General features: G+C 37.1%; 1 protein-coding gene across 1 annotated transcript in view; it reads right to left on the bottom strand.

Annotated features, from left to right (window-relative positions):
* FHIP2A (FHF complex subunit HOOK interacting protein 2A) overlaps window positions 1-20,043 on the bottom strand; it is a 35,971-nt gene that overhangs the window by 4,761 nt on the left and 11,167 nt on the right. Inside the window, exons 3-14 of the mRNA XM_030839319.2 lie at window positions 19,022-19,191; window positions 17,217-17,321; window positions 16,654-16,776; window positions 11,834-12,127; window positions 11,462-11,658; window positions 9,997-10,111; window positions 9,277-9,353; window positions 9,004-9,196; window positions 8,649-8,818; window positions 8,126-8,269; window positions 7,150-7,240; window positions 4,910-5,053 (exon numbers count right to left, since the gene is read on the bottom strand). Of these exons, the coding sequence (XP_030695179.1) occupies window positions 4,910-5,053; window positions 7,150-7,240; window positions 8,126-8,269; window positions 8,649-8,818; window positions 9,004-9,196; window positions 9,277-9,353; window positions 9,997-10,111; window positions 11,462-11,658; window positions 11,834-12,127; window positions 16,654-16,776; window positions 17,217-17,321; window positions 19,022-19,191 (1,823 nt within the window). The remainder of the gene's footprint in view (window positions 1-4,909; window positions 5,054-7,149; window positions 7,241-8,125; window positions 8,270-8,648; window positions 8,819-9,003; window positions 9,197-9,276; window positions 9,354-9,996; window positions 10,112-11,461; window positions 11,659-11,833; window positions 12,128-16,653; window positions 16,777-17,216; window positions 17,322-19,021; window positions 19,192-20,043) is intronic.

Below are 20,043 nucleotides of genomic sequence, written 5' to 3' on the forward strand. Positions count from 1 at the left end.
GCAAAATGCATAATGTACAAAAAGAGTTGCTATTATTGTGCCTAGAACTTTCAACAGAAATCTCTCATCCCTTCCAGTTTTCTTCTTCTAAGCAGTCAAAGGCAACTGAGTGGCTGAAACAAAACCGACTTCAGTGAGAAGGTTGGAAAGAACCTAGGTGACTGGATGAGTGAGAAACAGATGCTGCAGCAGGAGCAAGGGAAAAGTGATTCAGGACCAAGTTGATACTGACAACAGAATCTGAATGTTTTACCCTCATTCACTGAGCAGCTTTTAAGCCCTTGATCATAATGAATACCAATCCAGAAGTGAATATTTGACATTTAAAGGACAGGAAATGCTTGAGCACGTGCCAGAAGATATCAAAGATACTGTTATTTGAACAAAAACTCAAGTCCTGTGCTAAGGTCCAATTTTAGTCTTTTTTGCTTACTACTAGATACATGAACACAGATTTTCTGAAAGAAGAAAAACTACCCCTAAGTCACTCTTATTCACAATCTAGCCTTAAGCAAGATAAATGAAAGAAGATACGATTCACATTAAACGTAGTCTGAAGGGCATCTTTTCCTACTTGATAATATTTGCAAGAGAATAGCCTTCTCCAAGACTCAGTTCAAAACAATGAATTCACATTAAATTGTATTTTAGGCACAAAGGAAAACATTTAAAAAAATCTTTAAGAAGAATGCAATTGGTAAAATGTGGACAAAATCATTTAAAATACAACGTAAGTACAGTATTGTATGTGACTTCATTTCAGATGGTTCAGAGTTTTAGGTCACTGAATTCTGCCATTTACAGGTACTTAAATAAATTGAGAAAATTTGGCTTCAAACAACTATATATTGCCACTTAAACTCTGTATTTTCTCTATATGGTGTTTGTTAGTTTGGTTTTAAGCTTTTTTTGAACAAGAATCTATATCTTTGGTTGTTTAAGAAACTTAAGGCTGACTCAGATTATATTTTAAAAAATTTGTTTTAGAGCCTTTATTGAACTTGTTACAATACTGCTTCTGTTTTATGTTTTGTTTTTTTTGGCCCGGAGGCATGTGGGATCTTAGCTCCCCAACCAGGGATCAAACCAGCACCACCTGCGCTACAAGGCAAAGTCTTAACCACTGGACAACCAGGGAAGTCCCAGATTATATTTTAATGTTGTGAAAATGAAGATAAATTTCAGCTAGATAGAAACTGTTCCACCATACTCTGAACTGGTCTTTACTTCACTAGTCTCTTTCTCCTACTTTAAAGTAGTAACTTTAAAACAAGCTGGCCTTTTAGAGGGTTGTAAACAGCAACTGTTTGTATCTATTATTTTGAATCCCTCCCATTTGTACTTCATACAGTATTCACCTGAAATAAAAGTTAACCAGATTTTTCTGACACGTTAAAGTGCACTTGGCCCATTTTTGATTGAGCTCACCCTAAATACAAGATCTGAATTTTGGAACAATAAACTTTGACTTAAAAGCATACTGAGGGCTTTCCTGGTGGTCCAGTGATTAAGAATCCGCCTGCCAATGCAGGCGACATGGGTGCGAGCCCTGGTCCGGGAAGATGCCACATGCCGTGGAGCAACTAAGCCCGTGTGCCACAACTAATGAAGCCCACGTGCCTAGAGCCCGTGCTCCACTACAAGAGAAGCCACCGCAATGAGAAGCCTGAGCACCACAACGAAGACAACAGCAACTAGAGAAAAGTCCACGTGCAGCAACGAAGACCCAACGCAGCCAAAAATAAATAAAATTTAAAAAAAAGAAAAAGCATACTGATGTCGGACTTCCCTGGTGGCGCAGTCGTTAAGAACCCGCCTGCCAACGCAGGGGACACGGGTTCGAGCCCTGGTCCAGGAAGATCCCACATGCCACGGAGCAACTAAGCCCGTGCACCACAACTACTGAGGCTGTGCTCTAGAGCCCATGCGCCACAACTACTAAGCCTGTGTGCCTAGAGCCCATGCTCCGCAAAAAGAGGAGCCCCCGCTTGCCACAACTAGAGAAAGCCCACGCGCAGCAATGAAGACCCAATGCAGCCAAAAAAAAAAAAAGCATACGGATGTCACCTGCAAACTCAGTCGCAACCCTTTTATTAAAGGCCAAGTACGTAGATGGTCAAAATAATAAGAAATAAGTCAAATTTTTAAAAATCTCAACAACTTGATAGTCTCGGAATTTCTTATAACACCTGCATTTAACAAGATTTTATATTTTTTAAAGTATTTTAAATTGCTTTTTTTCAGATAATTCTTACAAGCAAATCAAGTAATATCAACTTCACTTTAACAATAAGAAAATGTGACAAACAGCTAAGTTTAGCTGCCCAAATTCAGATTTTTCACCGTCAGAACAGGGACAAGAACTTGGGCTTCCCTATATTCTCCCTGGTATTCCTTACATTCTGCTATGGACTTTCGTTTTTACTGTCTTTTTAAAATCACTAAGGTTAAAAACAATACTAAACACACTATATTTTTCAAAAATTAACATTGTGACAACACAATAGTATCATGAATACCTGATGTCATAACTTCTCAATTATACATGCAGAAATTAGCTACTTTATTAATTATCCATAGTAATGTTTAATCCCAGCCTGGTTACCCTGATCCTATTAGGGGTATATATGTACTAAGAAAATACAAGCAAACATCACCTTCAGCAAAAACATTTAGAAAAGAAAGAAAATGAAATTAAACCAAGCACGCTAGGCACACCAGGACTCATGATTATCTTTGAGATCTGATTATAATGTCCTTATCCAAAAAGGCTTAGAAAATCAAGGGTTTTAAAGACAGAAGGTTTGAGGCTAGGCTCCACAGCTCACTAAGTCACATGAACTGAAACTAAGGATTCCTCATTTATACAATAATACAAGGAACTGTCTTGCCTATCATTCAGGATTCTAGGAAGAATAAGTGAGACACTGTGTATGAATCGCTTCTGCCCTGTGAAGAGCTATCTGGTGAACGAAAAAGAACTGTAAGCATTTCGGGATATTCTGTCTCCGACAGAATCCTTTTGTGTCAGCACTCTACAGGCTGAAGGGAAAAATGCTCAAGTGTGATGAGGATTCAGAGAGGATCTTTCCACTCAATTCAGAAACTACTTTTTAGGACTTCCCTGGTGGCGCAGTGGTGGAGAGTCCGCCTGCCGATGCAGGGGACACAGGTCCGTGCCCCGGTCCGGGAGGATCCCACATGCCGCGGAGCGGCTGGGCCCGTGGGCCGTGGCCGCTGGGCCTGCGCGTCCAGAGCCTGTGCTCCGCGGCGGGAGAGGCCGCAGCAGTGACAAGCCCGCGTACCGCAAGAAAAAAAAAGAAACTACTTTTTAAAATTTAGATTCCTTGTTAGTGCTTTCGGTCAAAATTTCTAAAGATTACTGACTTAATACTGATTGTTAATGTCTCTTCTGTGTTAATCAGATCCAAACTATGCCAAGAGAACCAGCACAAAAACACAACATACTGATGAGCCCCATTACCTGGGAGGTTTACACAGCCGTGATGTATTACAGCATAATACATTCAGTACCTGGATTTAAATACTTTGGTTGTTAAGTATTAAAAACCAACCAACAAATCAGCAAACAATGAAACACTAGAAATTCAGCACATGTTGTTAGGAGGTTAAAAGAAAAAAAGGACTTTACTCTGTGTCTTTATTGATTACTATCAGAAACAGTGCTGACTGAAGTCCAACCCAGTGAAACACTTCTTATCATTTCTTTATTTGGCTTTCTGGTTATTGAAGGCAGCCTGCTTGTGGAGTAAATTTCGTTTATAACTCCCTACAGTCACATAAATATTTAACTAAAATGCTAAAATGAACAAGTACTTTAATATACAGTTTTAAATTAATTCTAAATTGGCTAACTCAGTTTCCATGTTGAGGCAAGTTTAATGCCAGATTGTTTTATTTCAAGTGTCCATCCCAGTGCATAAAACATTTCAAAACTCTATCGTCACTTTGTATGTCAAGGAGAGACGGAGAGAGGGATTCTAGTGATATAATCCCAAATTCAGTTCTCCTGACAATCAATGGAGACAGAGCAACATACCGGCCAATGGTGATTTTTATTTACCTTGGAATAAGTAAATTAACCTTTTTTAAATTGCATCTCCCCATTTGAAAATGAGTATATTCACAAGTTCTTTGTCTGAAGAAGCAGGTTCCTCTGATACTGTTCCATAATTTTAGTGAGACCAGAGCTCTCAAGATTCGATTTGAAATGACATTTAAGGTCTTCTGAATTAAACCTAACAAGTTTCACTCTACCTGTATCTGTACTAACTGTACTAACTAAAAGGCTTTCTAAGAAAGCACTCTAGGCACTGCCGAAAGGCGTTAAGGTTATTAAGACAATGACCTACAATGAGAAGTAAACATACAACTCTGTAACAGCTGTCAGGCCAAATAAAAGTTTTAACATAATGAATGCATCAGAAACCCACCAGCTGTTGGCAATCTAGCTTTATGAAAAAGTCATCTAGTGGAAAAAGAAAACAAACTACTTGACTGAAGATGTAAACTAAGATGTGAGTAGAATTCATGGTGAATGGTAACAAAATAATATGGAAATTAATATTTTAAAACTTATTACTAGGCTTCCCTAGTGGCACAGTGGTTGAGAATCTGCCTGCCAATGCAGGGGACACGGGTTCAAGCCCTGGTCTGGGAAGATCCCACATGCCGCGGAGCAACTAGGCCCGTGAGCCACAACTACTGAGCCTGCGCGTCTGGAGCCTGTGCTCCGCAACAAGAGAGGCTGCGACAGTGAGAGGCCCGTGCACCGCGATGAAGAGTGGCCCCCGCTTGCCGCAACTAGAGAAAGCCCTCGCACAGAAACGAAGACCAAACACAGCCAAAAATAAATAAATTTTAAAACAAACAAAAAAAAACTTATTACCTGATCAAGAATTCTTCCCATTCTGTCAAATAAAACTTTCAAAAAATGACCTTCAAAGAAAGCTGCTTCTAAATTGCACTTTTCCAATGCTTTTGGAGACCCAGGCCACTCCCATCTTAAGCAGATAGCACAGTAGTCCCGGAACTAGGGAGAAATATTTGGATCATTAAAAAAGAACTGAACAAAAACAAATGGAGATTAAATAGAAATAATTTTCCCAAACAGGCATAGAAATCCGCTTGAATGCTAAGTGTCTGCTAGTGTGAGGTGCCGTGGAAGAGGGGAAAAGGATGACTCGGATAACACACTGACTGGAGAGAGGCACAAGGTCAGGTCACAACCACCAGTCCCAGCACCTTGATGCGAAAGCAGGCAGATTTTAACTTTACCAAAGTACCCCCTTCACTGCTGAGCTTATGCTCTTTCCTTTAGAGGAGTTCAAACTTTTACTTATTCTTGTCACAGATTTAGCGAGTATTTAAAAAGCAAAGCAAGTCTTAGCCACATTTTCAAATCTATTCTAAAATATATATCATATATAAAATAGGTGAACAGATACACAGCACCTGAGACGGCAAACTTGACTTTGCTACGATGTGTTTAACCCAGGCACGTTGCCATGACTGCCAGGAGGAAACAGGGCTGCTCTAAGTGTGGTCCGAAAACTGTCCCCTACCACTGCTCTTGAGACGAGTACAAAAACTAAGAGCAAGTTTAGAAACTTCTCTTGCAATTTCACTGAGTAAATTTTACATCTGTTCAATCTATAAAATAATCAGGGCTTGTATTTTTTCTTTTCATTTTTTTATATTTTACAAAAGCATTGGTCAGTGACAGATTGGAAATAAGTGGAAACTGGTCCTCACTACACAGTTTATCAGCAGGATACACAATATGGATTTTTATAAGCACAAGAATATCTCTTATAATAAAAAGAAAAATTTAAAGTCTTCCCTGACATGTAATTTACTTGAATTTAAACAAAAGAAATTTAGAGCATAGTTTTCTTCCATATTTTCTCCCTTTTCAGATTTTCCTTATTCAATAAAGCAAAATTACCTTATCATCTCTAGTTTACAAATTAACTGAGATTAAAACATATTCAATAAAGCAAAATTACCTTATCACCTCTAGTTTACAAATTAACTGAGATTAAAACATATTCTTACACAAAGCACTAACTTCAACTTTTAAAAGAAAAACATATTAAAAATGATTAAAAAACAAACTTCTTCAATATTTTGTGAGTTTTAAACTATTTGTCTTTCAATAGAAAATTTTCTTTATAAAACCACACCCCAATATTTAATAAAGCATTTTTATATTAACACTTCCGAAATTCTGAGCTAGAAAGTAATAGTGTAAATTTTTTCTATTCTTTTTGTGTCTTGTCAAATATTTCTGAAACAATCATAACTGTAATCAGAATATGGAAATGAAACATTACAGAAAGAATCAAAGCAGTTTAAAAATCCAATCAGTACTACTGAGGTTGGTACTACTTTTATTGCCTCTATTTTATTGTTACATGAATGTATTTGCATTACTCTAGTTATTCACATAGTAATGTGGACTTGAATTCAGGCTTAAAGCATCATGAATTAACGATAAGCGCATGCAAGTTAATTATCAATAAGAGCACACTTCAACCCAAAGGATTTAAATGAAAATTAAATGTATATTTTTCTGACTTGAGACATTTCAAAATTTGGAATTTGGTAAAAATGTAAAATGCTACAGAGGGGAAAGATGACTGAGAGAAGGCCATTTAATTTAATAACTAAGAGGAGACCTTTGAGAAAGTACTTTCAGTGAGGTGGAAAGCTGGGATGCAGGGGATGAAGAGCCAGCACTTGTGAATTACTGATGAGTATGAACAGTGAAGAGGAAAGGGTATAGCCTGTGGGCTGGGGGCCATGGTGGGCGATGGGTAGAATTATTTAAAAATCATGTTTTAGATTAGCAGGGGGAAGGATGTGGGGGACATATAATTTCAAGGGCAGGAAGAAAGGGAAAAAAAGGAGTGGGGTGGTGGGGAAGGGACCATAAAGAAATCTTGAGATAGAGACACACAGTTAATGAAATGCGAAGTCAGGTCACTGGCAAAAAGTTCAAGTGGTGAGAGTGGAGTTCAGGTCTTGCAGAGAAAGGGAAACCTTTGGAGAAACGACTGTGGGCAATGTGACAATGTGTGTGCATTCCTATTAGACTGCATGTCAAAAACTAGTTACTTCTCTTACCTGCCTATGAGCATCTCGGAGGTAGGTGTCATATCCAGTGCCCTCAACATGGTAGGATGATTTTGCTTCATCCGGTACCAGACAGAGGAAACTTAAATGAAAAAATGCCATAATCAATAATACGAATACTCTCACAATTCAACATCTCTATATGTGTTAAAATACCTAGGAATATCTTCAGTTTAGCCAAGTATTAATGCAAATGAAAACTTGAAAAGTAAAATTGTATATTCGTAAGTACTTAATCTTGAATCAGCACTACAATGCACTGATTAAATACTCTGTCATTATTTTAAAGGTTTTATCTAAAAATTACTCATTCCACTAAAAGTAGAATCAAGCACAAGAAGACTCGACTCCTTTTACATTACAGGACAATGATCGATTGCCGTGAAATTTGTTAGTCTCAGGAACCTGGCTTTTAAGTAACTGAACCTTCGATTTTCATGCACCCTGAACCGTGCATCTTACACCACATGCAGTCTTCTCTAAAGTCACCTCCCAGCACCAGGCATATCAGCGACAGGATTGCAAAGGAAGGAAAGGAAGAAAATTGCCGGGAAAGGGCACTTAAAAAGAAACAACAACATAAAAACGCTAAAAAAGAAAAAAAAAAAAGGAATAGCCCTCGGCTTAACACATGTGAGTACACGGCTGATAAGTTCAATCTACCAAACTGGAAATTCTCAGTGCTGTTCCAACTGGGAATTACTTAAAATATTTTACATTAAAAGTAAGTAGAGGACCTTGAAGATTTATTTAACCACTACTACCCAGGAGCTTTTCTCTTTTGTATGGATCGTTGCCCCTAGGCCGTCACTAGCTACATAAGCATTTCAAAAAGCTGACATTAAAGATTTTAAAGAAGGGAAGACTGAATTCATAACATATCTCTATAATGATCAAGGAGCAGAGCTATTACATTGTTATAAAAATAAGTAAAAGAGATGTAAGTCAAACTAATATAGCAACTCACCTATTTACAATTTTATGGACTTCAGTTTTCCCATCATTTTTGGGGTGGTCTGGAGAAGCAGGAGGTGAAGAACTAAGCCACTCTTGGTTTGACAAAGTGTTATCTGGTGAAATGTCAGTAAACAAAGGATCTTCTTCCAGATCTCTAAGTTTAATTTAACGATGTATAAAAAAAAATTTTATTATAGTTTCTAAACCAAAAGATTCTCTGCTATGTTCTTAGAAAACATTACATGATTTTGCTAATACAAGAATTAAGGAATGAATGTATTTACATTTCTTCGAGAAATTAACATTTTATACTAACATCAAACTCAAGGCTATATGATTTTGTTAGGTTTAATGACTATATACTGCCACTTGTAATTTAAAGGGACAATAAAATCAGGACATCTAAATTTTATTTTTAAAAAACTTTTAAACTGTTAGAGGTATTTTTTTTAAGAATAAGGAAGGGAAATAAGAGGGGAGAAAATTATGATTCTATATGAAATGCTAAACTCACAGAGTTGGATGAAACTTACACTGCTCCTGCTATTAACCCATTCTCCACTACATCTTTATCTTCTGGGCACACAGGTTTATATTCTGTATAGTTTCTTTCTTCAAGATTTCTTAGGACCAAGTTGTAAAGAATGTGCTCATTGGGTTTTTGCAAAAGATGTTCAAACATTCTTAATGTCATTATGCTTATCTGAAACCCAAAATGATAAAGGGTAACTGAAAAATAGTTTAAACAAACTATTCTTCTTCACGCTTGCGATTTTCAAAATAAAAAGCCACATAAAAAAAAAGAGGCTATATTCAAAACATCACAAGTACATCAAAGTCAGTATGTCAAAGAATCTAAGTCCAATTCTAAATCCTTACATAGCTTACCTCATCAGATATGTGATCACAATGTTCAATTAACCTATGTCTTAAAGGATGTCTGCTGATTTCTGCCAGAGTTTCTGGTTCCCTCTGTTCTCCAAGGATGAAAAACACCATTTCTTGAAGCAAAATGTCAGAGGTTACTTGCCGAACAATGCGATGAAGCAGAGCAGTTGATGTCAGAATACCCATCTCAGAACTGGCAAAACAAACAAGTAATTAGTGGGCAAAAATAACATGAACACAGTGATTTTTTTTTTAAGTAAAGAGGCCACTCACGTTTGCATTAATTGAGGTTCCATAACACCAATAAAAAATCTTTCATGAACAGCTTTGGCAAGAGCAACAGCAGCAGTCTAGAACACAGTATAAGTATCATTATCTTTTTTTAAAATGGGAAAGAGATTAATTTATAACATCAGTTAAGCCAGTTTGCACTCTCCATCTGAACTAATGTGAAAAAAAAAACCTGCCTACTGACCATCTTGTTGATGGCATATAAACCTAGATTAGACATTAGCTATTGGGTCCTTTACATGTTATCTAAATTTCCAAGAACAAAGACAAACAGGATAAAAATATTATCCCAGTCACTTATTGTATTAACATCTCCCCAAAGAGGAGAAATGGAGGGAGGCCAATGTTACCTTGTGAAGGGTTATGCTATAATACTTAAAGAAACATATGGGCAGAACTTGAACTTCGATTTATTTCAGAGCTGTAATACACACACACACACACACACACACACACACACACACACACACGCACGCACGCACACACAGACGTATATATACACTTTTTGGGGGTTTATTTCATTTTATTTATTTAACTGTGCTATCCTAAGACAATTAAGATAATACTTAGGGATATAAACTACTAACTGTGCTATCCTAAGACAATTAAGACGTATTCAAAAATATAAATTGAGGATTCAAATTTTACTTAGTTGATATTTACAGTTTTAAGTTATCAGTAAAAAACAACAAATATTCAAACCTTTTGTGCTTCCTTTATGAGTTGATCACAATAATCAAACCAGGAGAGAAATGAAATTAAGGCTCGTTTTCCTGGAAATGCGGAAGCATCTTCTTTATGACTATATGAGTCCAAGCTACAGGACACAGAAGAAATTTGAAGTCCAAAGTTATCCGAAAGCATTAATCCAGTTCAGTACAAAAGGGGAGATGAAGGCGTGTGAATGAACACACAGTATATGATACATTTACACAGGCGACGCTGGATGTCAATCAGAAGAGGGTTTTATAAATAAAAGCCACAGATAAGAGAAAACCTTTTAAATGAAAGTTGTGAATAATTTTCACTCATTAAGTGGAGAGAGACTGAAGCAGAATGGAGCTGCAGCAGAAAAACCATTGAGATAGGTCCTCATATTTCCACCATAAATTTGACCAAGTAACAGAAATGAAAAGTCGGAGGTTCTCAGCCACTAGGATGGAAGGAAAGAAACATAAAGAAGGGACTGCAAGAAGAAATAAATGGTTTGCTTCTCTTCCTGCCTTAAAGCACCACCCAGTAGTACAGTTAACACGTGAATCTGGCAGATGTTAACAGAATACAGGGTGGAAAAAAACAAGTAAGAACAAAAGCACGGTTAAAAATGCACAGAGAAACAATAATAGGTTATTATGTCAAAATGTTAGACTGCTTACAGGTGGTGGGATTATGGGTAATTTTATTTATGCTGCTTTACAGTTTTTAATAACTTATAAATGTTCCTCAATAACCATATTTTCATATGAGAATCAAGGGGGGAGCCCTAAAAGCTGGGGGGAAGGGGTGAAACAAAGAGGTAGGAGGCAAGGTTCCACACAGGCAGGCCATGAACTATGAGACTGCCCCAGGGGCAGTGGAGCTGATTTATAAAAGAGAAGATTCCTTCTCTTAGGGTTTTTTGTTTTTTAAAAAATATAGTCAGATGGGCTTCCCTGGTGGCGCAGTGGTTGAGAGTCCGCCTGCCGATGCAGGGGACACGGGTTCGTGCCCCGGTCCGGGAGGATCCCACTTGCCGCGGAGCGGCTGGGCCCGTTAGCCATGGCCGCTGAGCCTGCGCGTCTGGAGCCTGTGCTCCACAATGGGAAAGGCCACAGCAGTGAGAGGCCCGCGTACCGCAAAAAAAAAAAAAAAAAAAAAAAATATATATATATATATATATATAGTCAGATAAAGTTACTGATCTTAACACAGTTAAGGTCGTAATTGATCACTATTAACAGACAGAGGGAAAATAGCTTAACTATGTAACAGATGGACTGTTCCCATGCCAATTCATTCCTGATAACAAATTTTAAAACAAGCCTCAAAACACAATCTTGTTTAATGTTCACTAGCAATGCTGTATTTTTCAAAACTAAAGATTTCTATCATTGCAAAATGGAAATGGATTTAAAAGCGTAGGTTTAAGAAGTCACTTTTATGGGAAAACAGAAATAGCAGCTCTTACCCCCAGTTAATTGCTTCCACTGTTTCAATATCTAAGGGGTCCACTGACTGAGGTAGGGCCTTGTACAGGGAGGCCAGCCTGTCTGTGAGCAGTTCGCACAAGCAGGTGCTCTGCGTGAGGCACTTGACGGCCGCTGGCTCTGGCAAACTCACTAACAGCATCAAGCCCTCGCAGGCTTTCACAGCTATTCGGCCATCCTGAGGGGAAAGACACATACCTCTTCAATGCTTGAATTAGACATACATCAGTTTGTTTGGAAAAATTCAACTTAAACGGATTTAAAGTTTTACACCAAAATGAAAATAGATTTTTTTCTCTATGCAAATAACTGAGATTATGTTAGAGGGAAAGAAGGTAAAGCAGATGACTCACAGGACTTCTAGTAAGATTTAACAAAGAATTCACTAAGTTGTAATCCTGGTTAGGACGAACAACCGTGGCCTCTGGCAGTGCAGCGATGCTGAGGCTGTCCAAGCCTGTGGACAGATCATCCATCTGAGCGTGAGGCTCGTCTTCTAACTCCGTGTGCTCCATTCCAGAAGCACCAGACGGTTCCTCTGGCCGACAGGACTGTCCTGTATCTGTTGACAAGGAATCTTGACCTTTTAATGCATCTTCTGAAGTTGCGTTTGGTGCTCCTTTAGAAGCCAGTGATTTAAACTTGTTCTGAAAAGGAATACATGTTTTGTAAGATTCACGTCAAAAGCCTCATGGAACAGAAATCATATTTTAATGAGTTTTTCTATAATTAACATTCAATACCTAGCCACTGTAGCAATGGATACGTGTTGTGACAAATGAAAATACCCAGACTTAAACAAACTGTGTTTTAGATATCTTAAAATTACACAGGTGTTTCAGACGAGACAATGGACTTGAGGACGTGGGGAGGGGGAAGGGGAGGCCGGGACGAAGTGAGAGAGAGGCATGGACATATACACATTACCAAACGTAAAACAGATAGCTAGTGGGAAGCAGCCTCATAGCACAGGGAGATCAGCTCGGTGCTTTGTGACCACCTAGAGGGGTGGGATAGGGAGGGTGGGACGGAGGGAGACGCAAGAGGGAGGGGCTACAGGGATATATGTATATGTATAGCTGATTCACTTTGTTGTACAGCAGAAACTAACACACCAGTGTAAAGCAATTATACCCCAATAAAGATGTTAAAAAAAAAATTACATAGGCGTTTCTGATACTCTTCAGAACACGATCTACAAACTGTTTTACACCGACGATAAACAACTGTTTTACACCGACTATAAACAATGAACAATATTAGCGATAACTATTTGACTACTACTGAAAACAACTGATGTTAGTGAGGAAAAAAAAGATTCAAGAAGTTTCAATTGCAGTTAACTGTTTTCTAATCACTGGGCTACTAAAAATACATTGCCCCAATGTTGACTCTTCTAAAACCAGTTTTCTAAGATGATTTTTCTGTTTTTTCCTTATACTTCTGCTCTGTAAATATAAATCAACACTCTGACGGCATTCTTACTCGTGTTTTTGAGGATAAAACTAAGATTTGCTTGAAATATTGTGACCCTTCCCCCCACCACATACACCCAAACACAAAAAGAATCTAAACTGAAGCAAATCTTTAGTTTCCAGGTAAAAGTATCTTGCTTTGCATTTAAATGTAAGAGCAAAAGTCAAATCACCCACACAAGTTAGAATGCATCATAAACCCGCTTCTCTGCAGGGCCTATCAGTGTTGCACCCATCACAGAAGTGCATTAAATGCTGAATAAACTCAAAGTTCTACTTCCAAAGTTATATGACAGTTACTATAAATCACTTTTACTACTATTAAAAGTAGAGTTTAGACCAATCTTGAGAAATTGAGCTCAGAGCACATATATTAAAAGGAAACAATGCTGAGGAACTCCATGAATATCCCAAACAACTTCCGTATTTCCTATAAAGTCAATTGCATATCATAGTCTTTATGAATGTAAAATATTTTATTCCGTCTAAAATGTTAATACTATTGTTGGGAGTGGCATCTGGGATGAGAATGGCAAGAGGAAGAATAACCCTAGAACAGCACTCACTTCCTAGTGTTCCTCAAAGTGTGACTCAGGACTGTCGGCCTTGTGGTCTTCTGTGGGGCTTGATAAAAATGCAGATTCTTGGGTCTCATCTAGACCTGCAGAATGCGAATATCTGGAGGTGGAACCTCCAAGGAATCTGCATTTTTGAAGAAGCTCTGCAAGCAAGTACAAACTCTTCATCCTGCCATTCAAAGCCTCTGACGATTCCAACCTATCTGTCTAGGCCCTTTTCTTACCACATGGCCTAATTAAACTATGTGAACACACCACAAACTTTCATATCCTCACTCCTTTACTTATGCTCACCCCTTCCTATCTAAACAACTGTCAAGGCTCATTTCAAAGACAACCTCTTCCATGCCGCCTTTCCTAATGGCCAGGGCCGATGTAATCTCTTCATCCTATGAACATTTAGGGAGCATTAGGGGGTATCTTTCTTATGATACTCACCTTACTCTACCTTAGATTACAGTATCTGAACATTAGTCTTACCCTCATCACCAGACTACAAACTCCTTTAGGGCAAAAATGTTTCTAACTTATCTACTATCTGCACTTAATTCACAGCAAATGTATCTATTAGCTGATATAAATGAACAGAGAGATTAGATTTCAGGGGATACATGCTCAAGAACTGCAAAGTACTTCTATTACCATCTGTTACTTACCAGTAATAAAGCTGCATTTCTCTAAAGATTCATTCATTCAATAAGAGTTAATTAAAGTTACTATGCATTGTGCTAGATACCAGAGCAGCTGTGGGGACCTAAAGATTAATGAGATAGAGTCCCTGTCCTCAAGGAGCTTACTGACCAGGAAGAAAAAATAAAATGCATATAAATAACTCTAATGCGAGGGAGATTGTAATAACTGACATTAAAAGCGTATAAGTAGTCCGATCAGTTCAGAAAATGGAGATACCTACCACCTCATGCTTTGGAGAAGTATGTGCTATAAACACGCTGCATTACAGCAGTCATGACACTATCAGAAAGGTGTTCTTGGTATTGAGGTCTAAATGTAAATGTTCCTCTGAAAACAGGCAGGCATACATATGCTTGCAAATTTTCTCTGCTTCTGATCTATGGCTGTGTACTTCTGAAACAAGTTTCGGAGATTCTGAGAAAAACTCCTTAAAGCTTAAGCTTGGAAAAAAATCTACTGCATCTAAAGTAACTCAGGTATCAGGACTTCCTTGGTAGCTCAGTGGTTAAGAATCCGCCTGCCAATGCGGGGGACACGGGTTGGAGCCCTGGTCCGGGAGGATCCCACATGCCGCAGGAGCAACTAAGCCTGTGCACCGCAACCATTGAGCCTGCACTCTAGAGCCCGCGTGCCATAACTACTGACACCCACATGCCTAGAGCCTGTGCTCTGCAACAAGAGAAGCCACCGCGATGAGAAGCCTGCGTACCACAACGAAGAGTAGCCCCCGCTTGCCACAACTAGAGAAAGACCGCATGCAGTGATGAAGACCCAATGCAGCCAAAATATAATAAATGAAAATTTAAAAAAAAATAAAGTAACTTAGGTATCTAAGAAAACTTTAGTAAAAAACTTTGAGAAGAAAAATCTCACACTTAGCCAAATCAAGATATTTGATACATTTATATCATAAGGCTATTCCAGCCATGTTGAAGCAAACTTTCAAAATATGATGCATACCATGAAAATCAGGCATTCAGAGTCCTTAACACTAACCTAGAAATTTAAATTTATGCAATTTTGCAGCTTCATTGCTTACCTACCTCCAATAAGAATGCAGAATAAGATCCTGAATTACTTATTAAATAAAGTGAATTAAAAATGAGCCCATCTATTAAACGGCTAAAAGTTTTAAAAACAAAACAAAAAAACTTGACAACACCCACTCTGACAAGAACACGGAACAACAGAACTCTCATACAGTGTCCATGGGATGCAAAATGAAAAACCCACTTGGGACGAGTTTTGCAAATATACACTTACTACACGATACGGAAATCCTACTCTGAGGTATTTACTCAAGTGAAATGAAAATCTAAATCATACAAAAATCTGTGAATGTTTACAGTGGCCTCAACCATAATTGCCCCAAACTGGAAACAACCCATAAGTCCTTCAACTGGTGAATGGATAAACAACTGTGGTACATCCATACAGTGGAATACTACTCAGCAGTGTAAAGCACCAAACTCATGGATGCCTCTCAAATGCATTATATGAAGTAAAAAAAAGCCAGACTCAAAAGGCTGATTATATTTTTATGACTTTCTGGAACAGAGAAAACTTGGGACAGAAAACAGATCAATGACTGCTTGGGGCAGAGGTGGAAACAGGATGACCAGGAAAGGACATATGGTAAGATGATGGAGATACTGCATATCTTGATTGTGTTGGTGGTTACACGACTGTGTTTGTCAAACTCATAGAATGGTGGATCAGAAAGACTGAATTGTACTCTAACTTATACCTCAATCTGAAAAAACAAAAAAAAGAAGAAAAAACTTTTTTTTTTAACTAAAAAAACACATTTTTTCTAATATATTCCTAAATGACTTCACTGCTGAAAAAAATTAAATGAAAGCAGGAAATACATAAAAGTTATTTTCTAATTTAAAACTGGAAATAAAATCTAAATGTCAATTGATTTACATAAACTATGATTCGGTGACTACAGCTATGAAAAGATAGTACAAGATAGTAGAGCAATTCCAACTGCTACACAAGGGTGGGGAGGTAACTCATGACGCTTCGCATCATGTCCAAATCTGCACACACCATCCTTACCCCAGGTCAAGTTACCCACACTCTGCACTTGAGCAAGCCTGGCTGAAAATATGATAGCTTATAAATTCCCGTGACTTCTCTCTCCCTGATTTGCCCTTCAAGCTGTACTAAGCCTTGGCTTTGTATTTGTCCAGCCCCTATACCACCCCATACATCTGGCTCAATCACATTCTTTGAGAATTGTTTTTCTCAGGAGATTTCAGGTTAAAATAAGACAGTGCTCTTAAATGAAAATTCTGGGAAGTAAAACAAGCTATCTGATTCCCAAAGAAGTAATTTCTTCTAATATTATTCACAGAATTCAATTCTCATAATAATTTTAATACACACATACTTTGAAGGTTGATAAGAAGGATACCATACCTCCAGAAAAAAATTAACCAAGTAGGGATCTTGTTTCAGCTTTGCACACACGATGCAGAGAAACTGAATTTCTTCATTTTCTGTTGGCGTTGCAAGAACTTCACCACACAGTCGAATTAATTTCTGTCAAAAAATTTAAAACAAATGTTTAAACTTAGGTTACTTTTTATAAACATGTAAACAGCCACTCATTCACCTTCAGGATATTTAAAATTTTCAAATAATGCAAATAGCTTGCATTTTTCAGAAAGAACACTATTTACAATCACCTCTATCAAAATACATTTGCTAGTCGTAGGTCTTTCAAATATGTTACTCTAAAAAATTAAGGGGTTATATAATAAACTCTCCTTGAGATGTCATGGAAATAGGTAAATGGTAAAATTAATGTATAAAATTTTAAAAGAGAAATATAAAGACATGAAGTGCATTTAATACATCGTCATGCATAAAGAAAGCTCGAGTATTTGCTAATTTGCATGTTATTTTAGAAAAACCATATAAAATTATTTCTATACGAAAAGAAGCAAACTAAAAAGTTTTGTGTAAAGGCAACAAAATACCTGCACTGGCCTATGCACGTTAATATGTGGAAGTAGTGGCTGCCGGATTTTCCCCAGAAGTTTGGTATAGAACACCAAAACCTGCTGTTTCATCCCCGGAGGACACTAGGGGTAGGAGAAAAGAAAAGCAAACAAGAAAAAAACAGACAACGCAAACATACTTACTCAAAAGCTTAAAAAATAGGAGAGGCAATGTACGTGAAAATATTCCACCTTCAAAAATCAATGCAATTAGCCAGTTAATGACTTTATCAGAATAAAATTCTCCATCATATTATTACTGACTGGTATTGTATAAATAAAACCACATCTGGGACTATAATATAGCGTATGAGACCACAGGCTGATGTAATTACAAATAGCCTGGTGATAATGTGCCATGGAGACTGGAGTTTGGTTCAGGCAATGCCAACCTGTTTGTAGTCTAAACGCTAGGGTAACAGGAAACTCCCCAGCCAAAGCAAAGGCAGAATCTTACCGCTTATGCTAATGACAGGTAATCAATAACCTTCCATCATACACGTGTAGCAGTAATTAAGCCTTCTAACACATATGATGTAAATAAAGGAATCCTATGTATAAACTGCTGTGATTTATTCTAACAATGCTGTTCTAAATTAGTTGCAAAATTATTTACATTATGATTATTATAGGCAATGAATATTTAATAAATAAGTTTTGATAACATGCCAATTGTTTTAAATATTTGCTGAAAAGTAGGTAAACATGATTACTCATGTTGTAGATTAAGAGAATATGAGTTAACAAGGTTATACATTCTATAGTTAACCTGCTTATTCTGCCTCAGATTTAAAATATAGTCACAAAAGAAGTATTTCCAAAACATCATCATAGACACATTATCTGGAAATAGCATAAGCTATAATCTTAAGCACAATAATATCTTAAGATAGCAAATACCTTCAATTACTCAGGTGAAACACAATACTTACAATCACCAACATCAAACTAAATTTCCTAGTAGTATAATTACTAATATTTGCTCAAAAGTCAATTAATATTTGTTCAATATAATGTTGCATAACCCCTCTCTCCACAGAACAGGAAAAAGAAGGCAGGAGGGGAATGAATCGGAAGATGTTAGGGAGCAAACACGTTGCCTAGAAAATATAAATAGAATGAATTTAACCTAGAAATAAAATGGAGTATTACAGATTTAGTTAAAAGGAAACTGTCTTCAATACTACTTCATAATTCTATTTGGTGTTTAAACATGTCTATTAGTTTGGGGTTTTTCTAGTTTGATTTTCACATCATGTATTATAATAATTCACAGAACAGAACCACAGATTTTTAGAGCTGGGGGAGGCCCCTTGGTGATCACCTCCTAGTTTTTAAAGAGGAGGAAGATTATCCAAAGAGACTTACTTGAAACTGGCTCCACTCGTCAGTAGAGTTAATGTCAGAATAATCAGTGACATTTTCTTTCAGGATTATGAAAAATACTTCCTATTTTTGTAACCCAATTTGCACTGGGTTCCTACTCATTTCCTTTGATTCTGAGCGTCTGCACTTGAGTTTATTTTCACAAATGTTTACACTGTAATTCTAAGCAGCCTAAGTACCAGTTGTTGTCGAGAGCATTTGGGAGCTTCGCTATATCTATGCAAAGTCATGTTCACAGAGGCCATACAATTTTCTTTTTTTTCCACATACTGACTTGAATCCTGCCATACTTAACACACAACTCTACAATTAAATTTAGTGCTTGGCAGCTTCCTTATCTCTAAGACATGAACACATATATTACATGCCCAAGAACGCCACGTGGATTAGGAACTTACATCAGCTTTCCCTAAGGTATATAATGTTTCCAAGATCTTGTGATGAAGTAAATATTCCATACATGGCCCCGTCTCTCCAAATTCCCGTTCACTTTCTTCTTGTATCAAGATAACCAACATCTGTTCCAGATGAGATGGAATATTTGTATCTGTCACCGGGGCTTTATCATCTAAACAATAAAAACATTCATCAAATTTTCAAACATTTTTATCTGCACATTTGCACGTAAAATACTCTTTATATTTCCCTGTTCCCATTCAAACAGAAAAATCGGAACTACACATACTTAAGTGAGGCTTATATCTTACTCAAAAACAATCTATATTCTGAAAGATGGTCTATAAGCTAATATTCATGCAAAGTAATTCAGAAAAGGAGCCATTTATATGCGGAATGGGAACACGATCAGAAAAAATATAAGTAACATCAGAATTTTGTACCCACTTATAATTAAAGAAATTTTTTTTCAATTAGCCAGTTCAGAAGATCTAAACTTTAGGTCTCTTTATATAGAAACAGGTTGGCCGTGAATGTTAAGCTGAATAACGTAGGATATGAGGAGAGGAAACGTTCTGTTTTTGATCAATGCTACACTGCTTTGTAACAATGTACTTACTGTCCCCAATTCATCTCCAGATTTGAAAACATGAGGACCCCAAAGAAAATCCCTCTATTAAAAATTTCTGACATCTCCTCTCATTAGCAGATACCTACTCCCAAAGTAAAAGCTGCTTCTCAGGAGAATTCTTATAAAATATTGATTTTTCAAAATAAAAATTCATGAATACTTTTTATATATCGAAAACACATGGTTTTATTAACCTATCTTTATTACATAAGGGTTAAATTACTCTCAATAAAATGTGAAGTTTTATAGAATGTCTAAAAACAAAATATATTAGGGAGTGACAAGTTCTTTTTTACGTCTCTATTTACGTCTCTATTCTCCTTCACTTAGTACTGCTACAGTTTATACTACACAATCCTGGTATACTATGTATCTGATGATTTAAAGCTTTGT

Source organism: Globicephala melas, chromosome 16, assembly GCF_963455315.2.
Source record: "Globicephala melas chromosome 16, mGloMel1.2, whole genome shotgun sequence".
NCBI lineage: Eukaryota > Metazoa > Chordata > Mammalia > Artiodactyla > Delphinidae > Globicephala > Globicephala melas.